General features: G+C 42.9%; 1 protein-coding gene across 1 annotated transcript in view; it reads left to right on the forward strand.

Annotated features, from left to right (window-relative positions):
- LOC120018206 (nectin-3-like protein) overlaps positions 1-10,805 on the forward strand; it is a 75,621-nt gene extending 64,816 nt beyond the window's left edge. The window contains exon 7 of the mRNA XM_038961277.1: positions 7,267-10,805. Coding sequence (XP_038817205.1) covers positions 7,267-7,931 — 665 coding nt within the window. The 3' untranslated portion in view covers positions 7,932-10,805. The remainder of the gene's footprint in view (positions 1-7,266) is intronic.
- Positions 10,806-19,971: the final 9,166 nt, after the last annotated feature.

Consider the following 19,971-nt stretch of genomic DNA (forward strand, 5'->3'; position numbering starts at 1 on the left):
TTTATTTTGCAACGCTCACGCATGCGACGCGAGCGGTGTGGTCAGCCTGTTAGCCAGAGCATGCCTTTTCAAACGACAATTACTAGTGCAAGTGCATCAGCAGATTCAATACGATAATTTATTCAGGACTGTGTGGCTGTGTGCGCCGAGTCTGACATCCCCTTAGAAAAGCTAAGAAAGCTACGGCCGTTTCTAGTGAAGCATTGCAAACAGGGAGGAGAGTTACCAGAAAATGAGAGCAGCCTCCGTCAAACTCACCTGCCCCGTGTGTTCGACCAACATATGACTGCCGTTCTACTGAAGATCCGTGGGAAGAGGTTTACGGTGGTTGTTGACGAGACAACAGATGCAAGGGATTGCAGCGTTCTAACATCGTTATTGGTGAGTTAACTTAAATTGACAGTCTATTAATATACCGTTGCAATAGACTACATTTACATTCTGCAATGTGAATTGTCCGCATGCAAATTGTGATATTCCAAACGACAAGCTATCATGGTGAAATATAGCAATGCATAATGTCAGCAGCCGTCTGCCTCTCCATCTAGCTAACTATCGCAGTATCTATATTGTGCTTACACTTAATTTAAATAACACTTATTTTGTCACAAAATTCTTTTAGGTTAAAACATAATTAAAGTTGTTCCTTATCTTTCATTGCAGGCGTTGAAAACCAGTACTTTCTGGTGGATGTCATTTTCATGGACAGATGCAACTACTCAATGTTTTCCCAGCTATACAGTGGCTTGCGAAAGTATTCACCCCCTTGGCATTTTTCCTATTTTGTTGCCTTACAACCTGGAATTAAAATCGATTTTGTGGGGGTTTGTATCATTTGATTTAAACAACATGCCTACCACTTTGAAGATACAATTATTTATTTTTTTGTGAAACAAACAACAAATAAGACAAAAAAACAGAAAACTTGAGTGTGCATAACTATTCACCCCTCCCTAAGTCAATACTTTGTAGAGCCACTTTTTGCAGCAATTACAGCTGAAAGTCTCTTGGGGTATGTCTCTATAAGCTTGGCACATCTAGCCACGGGGATTTCTGCCCATTCTTCAAGGCAAAACTGCTCCAGCTCCTTCAAGTTGGATGGGTTCCGCTGGTGTACAGCAATCTTTAAGTCATACCACAGATTCTCAATTGGATTGAGGTCTGGGCTTCCAAGACATTTAAATGTTTCCCCTTAAACCACTCCAGTGTTGCTTTAGCAGTATGCTTTGTGTTGTTGTCCTGCTGGAAGGTGAACCTCCGTCCCAGTCTCAAATCTCTGGAAGACTGAATCCATCATTCCTTAAATTCTGACCAGTTTACCAGTCCCTGCCGATGAAAAACAACCCCACAGCATGATGCTGCCACAACCATGTTTCACAGTGGGGATGGTGTTTTCGGAGGTGATGAGAGGTGTTGGGTTTGTGCCAGACATAGCAAAAAAGATCAATTTTAGTTTCATCTGACCAGAGTACCTTCTTCCATATGTTTGGGGAGTCTCCCACATGCCTTTTGGCGAACACCAAATGTGTTTGCTTATTTTTTTCTTTTAGCAATGGCTTTTTTCTGGCCACTTCCGTAAAGCCGAGCTCTGTGGAGTGTACGGCTTAAAGTGGTTCTATGGACAGATACGCCAATCTCTGCTGTGGAGCTTTGTAGCTCCTTCAGGGTTATCTTTGGTCTCTTTGTTGCCTCTCTGGTTAATGCCCTCCTTGCTTGGTCCGTAAGTTTTGGTCGGCGGCCCTCTCTTGGCAGGTTTATTGTATTCTTTCCATGTTTTAATAATGGATTTAACAGTGCTCCGTGGGATGTTCAAGGTTTCAGATATTTTTTTATAACCCAACCCTGATCGGTTCTTCTCCACAACTTTGTCCCTGACCTGTTTGGAGAGCTCCTTGGTCTTCATGGTGCCGCTTGCTTGGTGGTGCTTCTTGCTTAGTGGTGTTGCAGACTCTGGGGCCTTTCAGAACAGGTGTATATATACTGAGATCATGTGGCAGATCATGTGACAGTTAGATTGCACACAGGTGGACTTTATTTAACTAATTATGTGACTTCTGAAGGAAATTGGTTGCAGTAGATCTTATTTAGGGAGTGAATACACACCACAAATTTCACTTCACCAATTTGGACTATTTTGTCTATGTCCATTACATGAAATCCAAATCAAATCCATTTAAATTAAAGGTTGTAATGCAACAAAATAGGAAAACCGCCAAGGGGGATGAATACTTTTGCAAGGCACTAGCCTCCCTCCACAGCAACAATCTGAACCTGAATGATGCCTGGGCAGTGGTCACAGATAATGACTCCTACTGCCTGAAGGCATACAAGGAGGTTCTGAAAGGAGTGATGCCCAACAGTGTCCATGTAACTTGTCTCTACCATGTCATCAATCTGGTGGGTGAGACCTGGCAGCGCTACAAATATTTCTCTGAAGTTGCATCACTTGTGACATGGATGAGATCTGTCTTCTTCAAGAAGCCTGTCAGAAAGAGAAGATAGGTGAGCTTCCTCATTGTGAAGGAGTTTGTGCAGGTCAAGGCTCCTCCTGAAGCAGTGAGCACCCGATGGAATAGCTGGTGTGAGGCAGTGAAGTACCATGCAGAGCATGTTCATCTGTACAGAGTTTTTGTTGGCAGAAAAGTCATCATCCCAGGCAGTCACAAACATCCTCAGCCAGCTGGAAATGGAGGAGAAGGTTGCTGCATTGTTGTCTAGATTCTTGCATTACTTTTTTCATTTATAATGAAACACTGAATTGAAGCATTTTCCTTGATAAAAAATAGTGCAATGTTGTGTTGCATCATTACAAATGTACTGTTATATCTTATTAAATTGTTGACGTTTTATTCATTCACATTATTACACTCTTTCTGATGATACAATTAGCGTAAATTGTAAAACACAGAATTCAGAAAAATGGAAAAAACGGAATTTGGGATAAATAAAATGTAATTTGGAGGGGGAAAAACAGATTTCATAGGGCCCTAAAACTGAACAGTTTTATCTCAATCTCTTCATTCAAAGACTCAGTCCTGGACACTCTTACTGACAGTTGTGGCTGCTTTGTGTGATGTATTGTTGTCTCTACCTTCTTGCCCTTTGTGCTGTTGTCTGTGCCCAATAATGTTTGTACCATGTTTTGTGCTACTACCATGTTGTGTTGCTACCATGTTGTTATGTTGTGTTGCTACCATGCTGTGTTATCATGTGTTGCTGCCTTGCTGTTTTGTCTTAGGTCTCTCTTTATGTAGTGTTGTGTTGTCTCGTCATGATGTGTGTTTTGTCCTATATTTATTTATTTTAAATGTTTAATCCCAGACCCCGTCCCCGCAGGATGCCTTCTGCCTTTTGGTAGGCTGTCATTGTAAATAAGAATGTGTTCTTAACTGACTTGCCTAGTTAAATAAAGGTTAAATAATAAAATAAAAAATCCTCTTCTCGTCTCCCTCTTCTCGTCTCCCTCCTCTCATCTCCCTCCTTTCTTTTCATGTTTGGCTTCTCTATTATTCTTTATGTATGGAGCATGAGAACTGTGCTCCCCTTGTATTTTAATTTCCCCTTTCCTTCTAATCTATATTCTAACATAATGACTCCTACTCTTGGACACATTCTCCCCTGGCACACAATCTCTCTGATTTCTCACTGAGAGGGAGAGCAGGCTGGAGGAGCCTCAAACTAAAGCAGGTGGTCAGTCTTCATCTGTGAGTAGGCCGGGTTTAGACCGGTCTTGCTCGTTCGAAAACTATGTGTACGCCCCAAATTATACCCTGTTCCCTATATAGTGCACTACTTTTGACCAGGACCCATAGAGGCGCACACATAGTTTTCGAGCAAGCAGGACTCCAGGGAATAGGGTGCCATTTGGGACAAAGTCTAAAGCTTGGTTGACACCCTGTCTAGGAAGAACTTGCACTGAGCAATTTGGCCTCCAAGCCAACAACATGGAGGAGTCCGGCATATGCCGCTTCTCTCACTCTGAGCCCATGTGGACATGGATGCATTCAGACCTAAGCCACAGTAGCAGGCAGCCAGAGCATGTTTCATCCCCGCCCTTCTCCTTCGTGGCTGTCTCAGATACACAGTGGTGTTTCCACAGTGTCCTACATGGTGGGCTGCAGGAGATGTGTCCCAAATGGCACCCTATCCCCTATACAGTGCATTACCTTCGACCATGGAGGGTGTATATTGTGCCTATATTGTCCCCTGGTGCTCAGTGCTCCCCATCATACACCATGTCCCTCTCTAGCTACCAGGATGAGATGGCTCTGCAGTGGATAGCAGCCGTCTTACGTGCTCCTGACCAATTCTGCTAATTTTCTTTATTTTTTCGCTGAGATAAACTTTTTTTGTACATAATTTTCCCGCCATCATTTCCTATAACCTCGTACCCCTGCACATTGACTCTGTACTGGTACCCCATGTATATAGCTAGGTTATCGTTACTCATTGTGTATTTATTCCTTGTGTTTCTATTTTTTTATTTGGATTGTTGGGAAGGACCCGTAAGTAGGCATTTCATCTGTTGTTTATGAATCATGTGACAAATAAAATGTGATTTGATATGAGGAGATCCAGCTGGGGAGGTTGGAGGTGGTTGTCTAAGGCTAAGGAGGAGGCGTTATAGATCAGCTCACTGACCTTGAGCTGCCTCTCTCCTCCCCCTTCTCCCTCTTTACATTATCACTGGTCTCTTAGTCACTGCTTTACAATTGCAGGTTAGTTAGATTCTTGCTAAGTCAGGTAAATTGCAGCCAAGATGTAATTAGCTAAAGGCTATGCTTGCTGCCATCCTGGTTGCATTTGATCAGTTGTAGCTTAGATTCCAGTGTTAAGTGGAGATACAAAGCAGTCCTAGTGCAGCTTAGACTTCAGTTTATTTATTTTTTATTTCACCTTTATTTAACCAGGTAGGCTAGTTGAGAACAAGTTCTCATTTGCAACTGCGACCTGGCCAAGATAAAGCAAAGCAGTTCGACACATACAACAACACAGAGTTACACATGGAATAAACAAACATACAATCAATAATACAGTAGAAAAATCTATATACAGCATGTGCAAATGAGGTAGGATAAGAGAGGTAAGGCAATAAATAGGCCATGGTGGCAAAGTAATTACAATATAGCAATTAAACACTGGAATGGTAGGATGTGCAGAAGATTAATGTGCAAGTTGAGATACTGGGGTGCAAAGGAGCAAGATAAATAAATAAATACAGTATGGGGATGAGGTAGATTGGATGGTCTATTTACAGATGAGCTATGTACAGGTGCAATGATCTGTGAGCTGCTCTGACAGCTGGTGCTTAAAGCTAGTGAGGGAGATAAGAGTCTCCAGCTTCAGAGATTTTTGCAGTTTGTTCCAGTCATTGGCAGCAGAGAACTGGAAGGAGTGTGTTCAGTGTTAAGTGGAGATACAAAGCAGTCCTAGTGCAGCTTAGACTCCAGTGTTAAGTGGAGATACAAAACAGTCCTAGTGCAGCTTAGACTCCAGTGTTAAGTGGAGATACAAAACAGTCCTAGTGCAGCTTAGACTCCAGTGTTAAGTGGAGATACAAAGCAGTCCTAGTGCAGCTTAGACTCCAGTGTTAAGTGGAGATACAAAGCAGTCCTAGTGCAGCTTAGACTCCAGTGTTAAGTGGAGATACAAAGCAGTCCTAGTGCAGCTTAGACTCCAGTGTTAAGTGGAGATACAAAGCAGTCCTAGTGCAGCTTAGACTCCAGTGTTAAGTGGAGATACAAAGCAGTCCTAGTGCAGCTTAGACTCCAGTGTTAAGTGGAGATACAAAGCAGTCCTAGTGCAGCTTAGACTCCAGTGTTGTGGAGATACAAAGCAGTCCTAGTGCAGCTTAGACTCCAGTGTTAAGTGAAGATACAAAGCAGTCCTAGTGCAGCTTTTATTGCTTCTTTGTAGTCAGGCTCTTGATGTTTCTAGAGAAACAGGGTCAGGCTGCTTTTTGTCCTGAAGAGAGGTCAATATTCAGACACAGTAACCCCCTCTCTCTCTATCTCTCTCTCTCTGTCTCTCATTTCAATTCAAGGGGTTTTATTGGCATGGGAAACATATGTTTACATTGCCAAAGCAAGTGAAATAGATAATAAACAAAAATGAAATAAACAATGACAAATTAATAGTAAACATTACATTCACAAAAGTTCCAAAACAATAAAGGCATTTCAAATGTCATTTTGTCTATATACAGTGTTGTAATGATGTCTCTGTCTCTGTCTTTGTTTCTTTCTCTCTCTGTCTCTGGGTGTCATCACAGTAATTAACCACTGAAGGACAAATCAGAGGCCGAACCTCACATCGATCACACACGGTTTAATCTTCTCACATGACTTCCCAGAGAGAGGAGATTAACTAATCTCACACACACACACACACACCCACACACACTCTGGTCTGACCCTCTTAAATCTCCTTTTTCTCTTGACTTTCTACCAGAGCCTCACTCCTTTACAGAGCCTTTGGTATTTGTCCAGACACTTTAATAATTTAATTCATATGCTCTTTCAAAACAACAGTGTTACAGAGTTGCAAAATAAATGTAGAAATCTATATTATTCAATTATTGCACCCACACTGCTCGCGCGCGCCAATGAAAGTTGCCAATCGCAATATAAAGTCAAGAGAAGAAAAGGCCTGGAAGGAGGAGAGATGACTAGAAACGATTCGGTTGACCGTTTTATGTGTGGATTAATTGGTGGAGTAAAGGACCTTGTGCATTTCAGGTAAACTAACAACTCAATGTTTATATCCCAGGACAAATTAGCTAGCAACAGCAAGCTAGCTAAATAGGACAAATTAGCTAGCAAGTGCAAGCTAGCTAGCTAAATTGCCATAAATGTTTAATGCTTTTCGACCTGTCCCCAAATTAATATAATAGGTTCAGAGTTTGTTTTGATATTTTAACCTGCATGTCGTGATCGCGTTTGGTGTGGGGGGACAAAATACATTTATGCATGATGGAGCACGCGCCTAGCCAGTTTGGGTTCCGTGATAGAATTTCAATTAAGACTAAAGCTTTTTTGTGAACTTTCATTTTCTAAATGTTATTTTCACAGGATATAAACATTTGTGTATTCTATTTGTTCTGTATTCAATGATTATACTGTGTCACCTGTCAGATTCATACTAAAGACATTATTAACTGACATTGTTTTTTTTCTTCTCTGTCATGCCATTCCCTCCCTCCATAAACCCTCATCTCTGCCCCCCCTCCTCTCTCTCTCACACACCCATCCTCTATCCATCCATCAGATCCTCCCCCCACCACGGCACCAGTCGCCACAACCTCTACTCCCCTCTTCCTGGACACTAGTGACACCAGCACGGCCCCCAACAAGCGTCGAGGAGCGAGCGGCCACTCCACCTCACCCACTCTGTCCTCCCAGTCAGACAGCAGCCTGGGTACCATAGTGGGCGGGGCTGTGGGTGGGGTCCTGTTCCTGGTGCTGCTGCTGATCCTGGCCGGAGCCTGCTTCATGCGCCAGCGGAGGACCTTCAGGGGGGACTACTACACCAAGCAGTACCTGGGCCCCTCCGACATGCAGAAGGAGTCCCAGCTGGACGTGCTCCAGCCCCACGAGCTGCAGGAGGTCTACGGGGACGGGCAGAACTCTACCTACAAGGGCAGCCAGGAGCTGAAACCCAAGCCGGGACTGGGAGGGGACATAATTTACCCTAACGACATCCAGGACAGGGATGATTGGGGCGACGGCCACAGGGGCCTCCGGGAGGGCAGCTACTTCCCTGCTGAGAACCAAAACACCATCCACCACCCCAGAGGGCTGCCCGTTCACACCCCCACAGTGACCAACGGCTCTCCCTACCTGCCGGAGGACTGCTTTGACAACGGCACAGACAGCGAATATGTGTCCCACATGGATGGGTCTGTGATCTCACGCAGGGAGTGGTATGTCTGAGAGCTCTAGGGGAGCTGGAAAATACCTTTTGGCTCAAAAAGACTTGGTGAGACAATAATTTAACAAGCGTTAAAATAGATATATTATAGAGAATTTATATCAATTCAATAAACAGACTCTAATAGACAAGAATGAACATTCCCGGTTCATTTTTGTGCTCTGACTCTAACCACTGACCCTAAGGACTTCTATATGACTTCCATATGGAGTGTGTTATAACGTCGTGGCATCTCAACAGATGATCGCAGGCTGGGAATGGCAGTAATCTGCTGTCATTATCGGCTTAACTTTAGAACTAGGGTTCATTTGGCAAGGGTTTCTCTGTACTACGTTGTTTCAACAGATGTGAGCAGTTCACATTTGTGTCTTTCTGCTTTTATGTATGTAAACACCTGTCTGGCATTTTAGCCCTCATTAGTGAAATATTTCTGTCCTTTTTTAACATTCTGAACTATGTTGCATCAATTCAAACCCCTCATATTCAATGACATTTCCCCCAAAATGTACACTTTATTGCTTGCCTGTAATCATATGACTTTTTCATAAAGGTGCAATTCTGGTTGCTTCTTGCTGTTGAGAACACCTAAATCAGATTGTTATATTTGAGTGCTGAAACTGTTATGTGAAAGGGAAAAGGATTCAACAATATGACAATTTGACAAGTTTATGGTTCTAGATGACAATAGAACATATCCACATGTTGATGTGAGCAGGATGTACAGTGATATTGTCAGGACTATGGGACGTGACAGGACTCCATTAGGCACATCGGAGGAACAAATCTCAAGCTTTGCATCTATTTAGGACAGTTTATTGGACATGTTCTTTAGCATTGTGTCCCAACTGGCACCCTATTCCCTATACACTCAGTGGCCAGTTTATTAGGTACACCCATCTAGTCCTGACTCCGCTATCAGCATGACGCAATAGGAACCCGAGATTCATCGGACCAGGCAATGTTTTTCTACTCCTCAATTGTCCAGTGTTGGTGACCACTTCTTCTTGTTTTTGGCTGATAGGAGTGGAACCTGGTACAGTGTGTGTCATTGTGATCTGTGATGGATTTTTTCCAGTACACAACCAGGCACCATGACATGGTCTGTGTCCCAAATGGCACCCTATTCCTTACGTAGTGCAGTACTTTTGAACAGAGCCATATGAGCCCTGGTCATAAGTAGTGCACTATATAGGGAATATGGTGCTATTTGGGACACTGACCATGATGTTAATGCTACTAAAGGGTTGACATCACCAATGGTCTCATCACCATTAGCTTGTATTGACCTAGCATTTCCTGTTCCTTCTCAGCCGGCTGCTTCATTCTACCTGAGAAACTAAAGGATCAAAGTGGCCTCTCTAAAGCCTTGCCATTAAAGGAAAGCGATCTCTTCAGTCAACGGGTCAGGGGGTGGAGAGCATTTATGTATACACTGACTGTTGGAGGAGGGGGTTAAAGAGGTGGTAATCTCCCTGTGGCATTTCCAGATGGGGCTTGGTGGGGCTTGGTTTTTGCCTGAGGTTGCTTTGTTTCTCCTTGTGGGGTTTTGCAGATTGAGGGCACACTCTTTTTAATTTGATCCTTATTATTTTTTGCTCCCAACCCTTTGGTGGTTTATAAAACACTTGCATATCACACACACACACCACATGCTGCCTACTGCCTAGACCACTCCAACCCTGCCATGTTCAAAGCCCAGCCCTCACCTCAAAGTTTTAGCTTTTTAATTAACTTCTCTTCCTTGGATGGACATCGCAAATGTTTGACCTCAGTGATGTGTAGAGCATCTGTGTATGCAAGCACACTCACGTTTTTTATCTGTTTGATTCAAGGCTTCCAGCGTGTGCCTGACTAAAATGAACAGAGCCCCTCTGAAAACTTTTCTTAACTTAGCTACTGCTCAGACATCCACCCCCAGGGGTTGTGGGCACGTAGGCTAAATACAATGCAGGGATACATTCTCATGTCTTTTACTGTCTGTCTGTACACACAATATGAGGTTAGCTTGGTCTTACTCCCTATTTTGAACATTTGTTCAAATACAGGCTGGTCTTTGACATGTCATTTCATTTGGAGTAGAAGAAAGTGATTGAATGTCTAATGAAATTCTTTTTTTATTTTTTATTTTTTTGGCAAAGCTTTTGTTTTCAAGTTGACCATGTTTGGAAGGGGAAGAGATTAAGTTATTGTTGTGCCTATACTGCCTTCCTTTCGTTTGAATCCTTTATTGTTTATTCTTCTGCTTATGTATATATGTTCATGGTTTTTATGTGTGATGATATCAGCCTGATTGTCGGGAAGACATTTGATTCATGTGTTGATTTTAAGTCCTGAATGCCTCTGGAGAGAAAGGTTGGTGCCTTATGTCTTTCTTTGTAATATTTATGATTTTGTTGCTTGTTTTTAAACCAGCGTAGTTGACTTAAGGTGAATTGTTTAGCCTTATACACACAGACTCTTGTAGCAGCTCTTGTAGCAGCTCAAGTTGCAATGTACCTAAAAATTGTATTTCACTGGAAAATTACATGGGTAGTACTTTGTTAGTACTAAGCAGGCCAGAATCATAGTCAATATTATTGTTTTGTAAATATGCTGGCTGTTTTTTTATTATTCTTTATTAAAAAAAATGTATTTTTTGTCTGAAATTGTCACAGAGCATTTCGATTATTTGAAGGTCATTTAAAATACGAGCACTAGTCTGTTAGTACTGGGGAGTTTTCCTCTTTCACTTCATTTTACAAGATATTAGTTCTCAAAGGTTTGACTAATTATTTTGTTGCCATTGTGCTATTAATTGGTTTGTCAAAAATCACATTGGAAACAAGGGATAGATAATTGTTCTCTGTTTGTAATAAAAGAGCATCTTATCTGAATCATACTGAACTGTGTTGTCCCATAGGTTTATATTCATACCTCTTTTGCAGTGATAGTCTGCAATATCTTCTTTAACCTCAAATCACATATCAGGAACAAATACGCTTTATGGATATAAGAACAGGTGTTTTGTTTTCCTACTAATCTTTTTGTTTCTTGGCCCATAACGTGTCATCTGATTGCATTGGAAGAGGCTGCATTTTGTGTCCCAAATGGCACCCTATTCCCTATATAGTCCACTACTTTTGACCAGTGCTCTATGGGACAGAAGAGAAGGGTGGAGGCCCAATGGGCTCGGGTCAAAAGTAATGCACTATATAGGGAATAGGGTGCCATTTGGGGGACACAGTTCAGCATCTTCCAATGCAATCAGATGACACTTTATGGGCCAAGAAAAAAACTAGGGACAAAGGTGTTCCCCTCACTCAGACCTTAACCCATCTATCTCTGTCACCCTCAGCAGCCTCCACACCTGTGGTGATCAGTTACTGACCCATCACCTCTCTCCTGTCCCAGTCAGCACCCTCTCCATCACTGACATAGAGAATAGACCCACCCGCTGCCTTTGTGATGGACAAATGGATCACACCTGTACTGGGATAGGTGGTTGAGTTTGTTTGCTGACCACCCACAGTCCTAGCAGGTTTTCCTCTTGTATCTATTGACATTAACCTGTCTCCAAGCCCATTTGTCACCAATGAGGTCTTGAGTGATTGCTGCAAGACGAGTCGCATTATTTTGTTGGTCTTGATTTGGCGTAAAAATAAAGCCTTATTGCATGATGTTTCAGGGCGGGCTTTTCCTCTGCACCAATAGGAAATTGTATAATGTGTTTATATCCCACTTTTATTTACCATATTAAATGACTGGTTAGACTTGAGTTGAAAAAAGAAATGTATCCTATCAAACTGCGTGATGTTCACTAAAGGGCCCCTTTGTTACTTAATCGCCCATAAGTTTCTATACTCCCCAGTTTGGCCTCTTCTTCCTCTAAGTGTTGGTATCTAATCCTCTGTGTTAACCTGCTTCTGGAGGTGGCATGAAGAGTATCATTGTCTGTTATTCAATGAAGCCAGAGTGACACTCACTTCCCTCCATCCCAGGTAAAGAGAGAGAGAGGAGAGAAACCAGATCCCTAATCTTCTCTGGCATGTCAGGCTGAAATCTTCCCTCTTACAGTCTTGGTGTGTGTCCCAAATGGCACCCTATTCCCTGTATAGTACACTGCTTTTGACCAGGGCTCACTACATACGGAATAAGGAGCCATTTGGTCCACAGCCTTTCTCTGCTTTCATCACTTGACTGGTAACAGTGGCCCAAACACACCCTGTACCGCTCTCTATTACCGTCACATTGCCTAACTGGGATAACCCCGGCCTAATTCATCACTGTTACTATCTGCGTGTTTGTGCAGGCTGCAGGAGTAAATAGCTCTGTTGGTGGGCTTCAGTTGCTCTTTGTCTCTCTCTCTCTTGCATCTCCGCAGCTGTCTTGGTTTGTGTTTTTTCACACTTAATGAATCTGTCGGCAAATGTGTTTTGCTTTTGTTACCTTGTAAAACAGCAGTCAACACTTTCAATATTCTTGGTAGACCCCACCCAATGTTTGAGTCTTGCCATGCGGTGGTTTCTAATAGTCCATTGCAACTATGCTGGTAGAAAAAAGGGCGGTTTGTTTGCTTAGATGTGCTGTGTGTTATTTTGTCATGCTGCAGGATATCTTGAAATTTACCAGTAGCCAATAATGAAAGCAGATCAAAGGCCAGGTTTCTCGGGTTTTTTTGGACTGGATTTGGCTCCCAATCATTTAGATAAGAGTAGAGAGAAGGCAACTTCCAGTCTCTGCGTCTATCCCTCCACTGCCTTCAAATAAACAACCCAACAATTATTAGCTAATGAACACGACCCGAGCACAAAGGAGAGAACATCAAAGGCCAAAGCTGACAAATAACGAAATGCTGTAGATGGTGGGAGAGTGCAGAGCAGTTATATATCTTTATGTACATATTCTTCATTCCTTTACACTTGTGTGTATAAGGTAGTAGTTGTGGAATTGTTAGGTTAGATTACTCGTTGGTTATTACTGCATTGTCGGAACTAGAAGCACAAGCATTTCGCTACACTCACATTAACATCTGATAACCATGTGTATGTGACAAATAACATTTGATTTGATTTGATTTGAGTTACAACAAATATTTTGTCACGTGGCCATCGCCGGCCGGGCCAGCTCTCATTGGTGTGCTGTAATGAGAACTGCGGACTGCAGAACACCAACAGCAGAGATACTATGTCATGGCAGAGTGAGAAACAACTCTCTGCTGTCTGTCAGATGGGTGTCGTGATCTGATCATACTGCCCAGTTTGGAAAGAGGAGCCTCACAGTCCCAGATTAACACACTCCACCTCTGAGAGAAGCGGGTCGACAGACGAGGTTCTCCTTACATCAGCAGTGGAGTGCTGTCTCCACGGCGACTCGGTTCAGTGCATTCCATACAGCAGGCCAGGCCATGAAGATGGTTTAGGGTATACTTCTGAAGCCTTTGTTTTTCACCATTTTCCTCTCCTCTATAAAACTGACATCTCTCCTTCTTTACGTGTTTGGCAGACATTATGTAAACCTGGAAACATGCAGTCTCTATTGTATGACTCCTTGCCCATAAGTTTCTATCCTCCCTTAGTCCCTTTTTACCTTTTGAAATCAGACGTGGCTAGATGTGGAGTACATTAAGTAATTTGCATGAGTGAAACTTATTGCGTTCATTTAACAATTACCGCGAAATGAACAGGGCAATTTAGGAAAGAAAGAAGTAGCCTTTTTTTGTTTTAATGAATTGGTGGATATTAATTGTTTTCGGATAAAGGCTTGCATTTGGGAAAAGACTGAGTAAGGACAGCAAAACAAAAGCCCCTTTGTACTGAGCACCTACTCTGAGACTGGGAGCAAGGACAATGAAGGTTTCATTGATGAACTACATTGTTCCTTGAGATCAGTTCAGACTGAGGGCCTTTTACAGATTATACGCTACCATAGCTGTGCAGTTCCCAGCCTGCTCTCGCTCTCTGCTGGATCAGAAGATAGCTGTGTTTGTCTCTTTCCCACTGAGTCAGAAAGTTGTAAAGAGACGGTGGAGAGTGATTGGAGCTTACAGTATCCCTCCGAGGACAGTACTACAATAATCTACTTCAGGCATATTGTGTCTACTCTATTCTCAGAGTCCAGAGGATGTGCAGTATGGTCAGAACTGTCTTTGGAAACCATAGGTCTGTAGATCAGGGTCTTATGACAGCCATGGGCCAAATGCCCCTTTGATAAAATCCACCACTATGCATCTCTACATCCCATGCCTGCAATAGCTAGCCTGAGTGCCAGTTTGTTTGTGCTATCATGCCAACTCATTGTCATGCCAATGACAACAATGGAGTTGGCAAGAGAACAAAATATCTGGGACCAGGCTATGAAAAAGCTACTTCAACACAAAAACATTGACATGCTACAATGAATGCAGGCAGGGGCAGAGAGCTGCATGCTTTCACATAGGAGGGATTAAGCAACTTCTAATTGGGCTCATGGCATGCAAGGGGCTGTGATCAGAATGGGTGGGCAGCCATCGCACTGGGACGTGACAACAAGACCCCCACATCCCCCGGCATTGTTCTCCAATGCTGGAGCACATATAATCCTCAATGGATTTTAATGCTTCAAGTCCAAACAATGCAATGGTCCCTGGGAAATATCCATGGAGTAGCCTACAAAAAAAACAACAGAACGAGGGAAAGCACGTGGAGGTGGAGGCTCAGATACTACTATGGTAGTAGGACTGGCCTGGAGTAAGTCGATTATAGTTATACCATCTAATGTCCATACATGACTTGGTAATGTGTTGGACAAAAAAGGAACATAATGCATTCGGATATCATAAGACATAATTGTCCTGACTGACGTAACAAACGAGCCAAGATAGTCAGAGATAGAGTCTGCATTCCATACGACACCCTACTTTTGACCAGGACCCATCTCTGGTCAAAATTAGTGCACTACATAGGTAATAGGGTGCCAGAGAGCACCACCTGTCCAGGGATTTACCCTGGCTGCCTGAAAGGTTGTCTGTCGGCCATGTTGTTCTTTAAAGATCTGCTGCTGTAATCCTTAGCATTATAGCTGTGTTTATTCCACCTGTCCTCTGGCTGTCCGTCGTTCAAGGACAGGCCCTCCTCCTGACACAGACAGCTGAGGAGCAACAGTGACCACAGTAGTAGACACCACACCACCCACTTCATGTCTCATCCCTCCTACTCTCAAACGTTGTGCTCTGCTGTTTGTTTGCTCACAGACTGACACTATTGTCTTCTTATAGAACACTTGTCATATTGTCTATGATTGTCTCCTCTAGTACCAGCTGTGCCTTTGTACATGTGACACCACACATCCTATGACTCCTGCTTTGATGATGAAGCTCACAGCCAAGAGAGTTGTAGGTTTTGTTTGAGCATCACTTGAGATTGCTGTCTCAGATATTAGTTCAAAGCCCTAATGCACTAACAGTGCTCTATGCCTGCTTTCACTACTCAAGGACTTGCTCTCCAGAACTACTTTTGTTAGCCTTAGATTTTCTGATAGTTTGCCTTACAGATAAGTTAAATCCATTGTAATAGTTTTAAGGTCTGTCCGTTGTAAGAAAGACAGAGGCACTTTTTGACTTATTTAAACACAACCAGTACCGTATACAGCATGGTAGATGATGAAAAAAATCACACAAAGGGAGCAAAGAAATACCATTGTTCCGCAACTAAACACAGACGTGTGTTACAGCGGAGGGGAAGGTGAGGTGAAAACAACTGATGTCAAAGCTAATAAAATGCATGAAATATAAAGGAAGGGGATGTGAGAGGCCCCATCTAGAGGCCTTTCAAGGCGAGCAGCGTGAAGTCCTAATTACAGGGACTTAACACTGGCCTGTGCTGCACTCACGCTGCGCTGGTCTGGAGTTTAGACCTGCTGCTCCCGCTGCTAGGAGGAAGGAAAAGAGACTGACTGACCCTTTTTCTGCAGGCTGTGGATGTTTCCCAATGGAACCCTATTCCCTATATGGTGCACTACTGAGCCCTATGGGCACTGTTCAAAAGTAGTGCACAATAAAGGAAATTCAGTGTCATTTGGGATGCAGATAGACGGAGCCTCTCAGGTCTGAGACTTGGGGCATAACAAGACGTTTCCACTTTCTTCTGCCAATGGAGAGGAAAAATATAGTTCCATTGTCTGGAAGGTTAGGTATAATCAGATTAGGCAACATTCTGACCTTGACTGGACCAGTCTGAAGGAAAGAGGAGGGGAGAACTGGAGAGGAATATTCCATCATCAAATCAGGCACTTTCACAACATTACTCCTGTCAGGTTGAACCTTCATGCTCACTGAGTTTACCTGCAATAATGATCACAATTGACTCCCCGCTGTCCAATCACATGGCACCACCTGCTGATCACAATGAGTGAAGAAAATGTACTTGGAAAAGGACCAGAGATTGAGAGAAAGGAACTGGTCAAGACTTACTGTGGCTGTGTCCCAAATAGCAGGCACCCTATTCCCTATATAGTGCACAACTTTTGACCAGAGCCCATAGGTCTCTCTCAGTTCACTACATAGGGAATAGGGAGCCATTTGTGGCATAGCCTTGCAATACATAATACAGTACCTTATAGATGGTATCATGAACGTGGGATGTTTTTTATTTTTGCCCTTTTTTGTTGTTGCCCTTTTTCATCTAATTGGTAGTTACAGTCTTGTCTCATCGCTGCAGCTCCGTACAGACTCAGGAGAGGCAAAGGCCAAGAGCCGTGCATCCTCCGAAACACAACCCAACCAAGCCTCACTGCTTCTTGACACAATGCCCACTTAACCCGGAAGCCAGCTGCACCAATGTGCCAGAGGAAACACCATACACCTGGCGACCGTGTCAGCATGCACTGTGCCCGGCCCGCCACAGGAGTCGCTAGTGTACGATGGGACAAGGACATCCCTGCCGGCCAAACCCTCCCCTAACTCGGACGACGCTGGGCCAATTGTGCACTGCTCCATGGGTCTCCCGGTCGCAGCCGGCTGCAACAAAGCCTGGACTCGAACCCAGAATCTCTAGTGGCACAGCTAGCACCGCGATGCAGTGTCTTAGACCACTGCGCCACTCGGGAGGCCTGAGGGTGGGATGTTTACCATGTGAATCAGATTGCACATTGTTAACCTTGGCACCTGGCCTCCCTCCCTATGCTGTCAGGGTTGAAACCCTCTTTAAGACCAGTTAGTGTTTGTTTTTATCACACAGCTTCAAAAGGCAGTTGTGGAGTATATTCACATGATCCAAGAAGATCAAAGGAGACAGATTCATATGGTGTAATAATGCCTATTGAGAGATTACTTAGGTGACTGTTACCGTTAGTTACTGTTTATAGAGTAAAAAAAAAAATCATTTTTGGTTATGCCTCAACTTAAACTGACTTGCAGACTCAGACGGTTTTGGATGCCTTCAAGGGTGACTAATATCATAAAGTTATTGAGCTCCTTCAATTAGCTCAATCTCCAAGTGACTCTCGTGGTGACGTCAGAACAAATGCTATGTGGCAGCTCCATGCTACCGTTTGGACCCATGGCTCTGTTATTCAATTCACCCATGGCTGTGCTACCTGGAGAGGAGGGGTCATGAATTTGTGTCACTCCGGCAATGAGGAACAGAGGACTGGTAACTAGCTGGTAACCATGACGATGCACTTTCATTTTTCAGCCTGGCTTGTATATCCCAGAATGCAATAAAACCGTCTGGCTGCCATGTCTGGCTCCAGACCTTTTTTATTGACTGAAAATGTTGAGCCGCTAAGATTATTAGGTGGAATATGTGGCTAAATTGTGACTTTTTAGTGCCAATTTTTTTCTCTTTTTACTTGAGATGTTGGACATCATTAAGCAGACATTGGACAGGAGTGAGTCACTAATTATAGAGGAGAGAAAGTCCTATAGTGTGTCCCAAATGGCACCCCATTCCCTACAAAGTGCACTACTTTTGAACAGAGCCTTATGGGCCCTGGTCAGTAGTGCACTACTTAAGGAAATAGGGAGCCATTTCGGATGCAGCCTATGTGTTTTATTGAGGTTCTGCATGTCTACTGTACCAAACCAAGACTCCAGTAACTCTGTTGCTAGGGGCACAGGTCATCCCAGTCTTTCTTTATATTTATGTTGGCCAATAGAGCAGAGTTTCCAAAACTTGGTCCTGGGGCACCCCCTGGGTGCATGTTTTGGTTTTTGCCCTAGCACTACACAGCTACACACACTACAAATAACCACCTCATCATCAAGCTATGATTATTTGAATCAGCTGTGTAGTGCTAGGGAAGGAAAAAAAAGTGCACATAGAGGGGCCCCAGGACCAAGTTTGGGAAACACTAGAGAACAGGCTTTGTGCATATGGGTGTCTGAGTGCAGTCTTGTTGTTATCTCTTAAAAGTTTGTGGAGTCATTTTTTATGTGTTGTTAGGGGGAGAGAGAGGTGTGTGGAAGTGTGGACACAGCGGTCAAGTAAAGCCAGATTAGCCAGAGGAGGTTGGGGTGCCAGGCCAGGCAGGGCCACCCAACTGTGAGAAGGTCTGCTGTTTGTTCAGAGCTGGGGGATGGGTGGGGATTCCTCCTCAACATGATTCTTTTGAGTGCCTTGTCATTTTACCTCCATATGAATAAAGATTTGATATCACAAGGACTTCAGTCTTTAGTTATAACCGAATTAAAGCTAGAATCCTTGATTTAAACAATAACAAAGGGTCTCTCCACCTCTGTTTTGGTTAAAAGCTGAGGGACGGGCCTGGAGAAACTTAACCACTCTCAAATTCATAGACAGAGCTATGGAGGCATGGACTAACCATCCATGATATCAACATTTGAGTTTAAATAATGTTTTGAGGCCGTACAGTTTTTGTTTACATTTAATTTGTTTAGAAACATTGGAGTAAAACAAGCTTTTGGGTTCTAATTGGGTAAGCCAGTTGAACTAAGCTCAAGAGGCATTTATAAATTATATTCTTCAAGAATCAATGGGTATATATTAATTTATAAGTCCAACAATGGATGTAGCAACTAAGGATTCTAGCTTTAAAGCTCGCCATCACTTTTTGTCCCTATTTTATAGCTATGAACGTAGCTGTTTTTTGTTTCTAGTGAATTATCCATTTAGACCAGCCTTTTACAGTAATTAGTGGTTCGAAATTGTTATGGGAATAATTCAAAGCCTTTAGTTAATAGTCAGCACTAGCACAACAATGTCTTCTGTTGATGTTTTCTTTTATGAGTTTCTCAAGTACAATAAAACATAGCTCTTTTTTTATTGGTGGCCATTTGTTAAAAAAAAAATGGAATAAGTACAATTTCCTGTTTCACATTTAAATGGTTTTCAAGTTGTTGGAGAGGATTTAGTTGCAATCCAATGCCACTGGACTAAATCTCATGAACTGTATCATAAAGATCATCTCTCAGTTTATAAAACTGCGGCAGGCATTTCACTATCCAATCTACTGTATACTAAAGAAACCCAAACCGTAAAATTCACTGAAGGTTATTATTTCAGTTGAAATGTTTTTGCCAGGCACTGAGTCACTGAAACATTATCAACCTCATTTCCTACACTGACTTAGCGTGTCTCAAGGACAACATGAGCCCCAAACATTTCTCTCTCATCCAGGAACCTAAATCTAATTAACGGTGACAACAGATGTTCTTTGTAAGAAGAAATTATTGTGACCTTTCTAGGGCTGTTAAGGTTGCTTTGAATGCATTGTTTCGACTTATCTTTGATGGTGTGGTGGGCCTGGGGAATAACAGAGTTTATGTGTGGATTAAGAGGAGTGTGGCGTGGGTGTGCTCTGCCTACACAGACCTGCCTCTGATGTAGCGCCAAAGCTCACAGTCTGTGACATTTTGCCTGACATTCAGGTGAGAGACCATCCACAGGGTCCAGGGAAGGGCTGACTGACTGACTGCTCTTTTCATTACATGTATATAAAGGGACTTCCCTTGTTGTCCTGTCTCATGCTGAATATGAGAAATCATATCATACATTAGCACTGTATAATATCTAATATATAAACAAAACATACAGTATTACCATAGTTTGGCAACATCTTTCATATTTT

The sequence above is a fragment of the Salvelinus namaycush genome, chromosome 23 (genome assembly GCF_016432855.1).
Source record: "Salvelinus namaycush isolate Seneca chromosome 23, SaNama_1.0, whole genome shotgun sequence".
Lineage (NCBI taxonomy): Eukaryota > Metazoa > Chordata > Actinopteri > Salmoniformes > Salmonidae > Salvelinus > Salvelinus namaycush.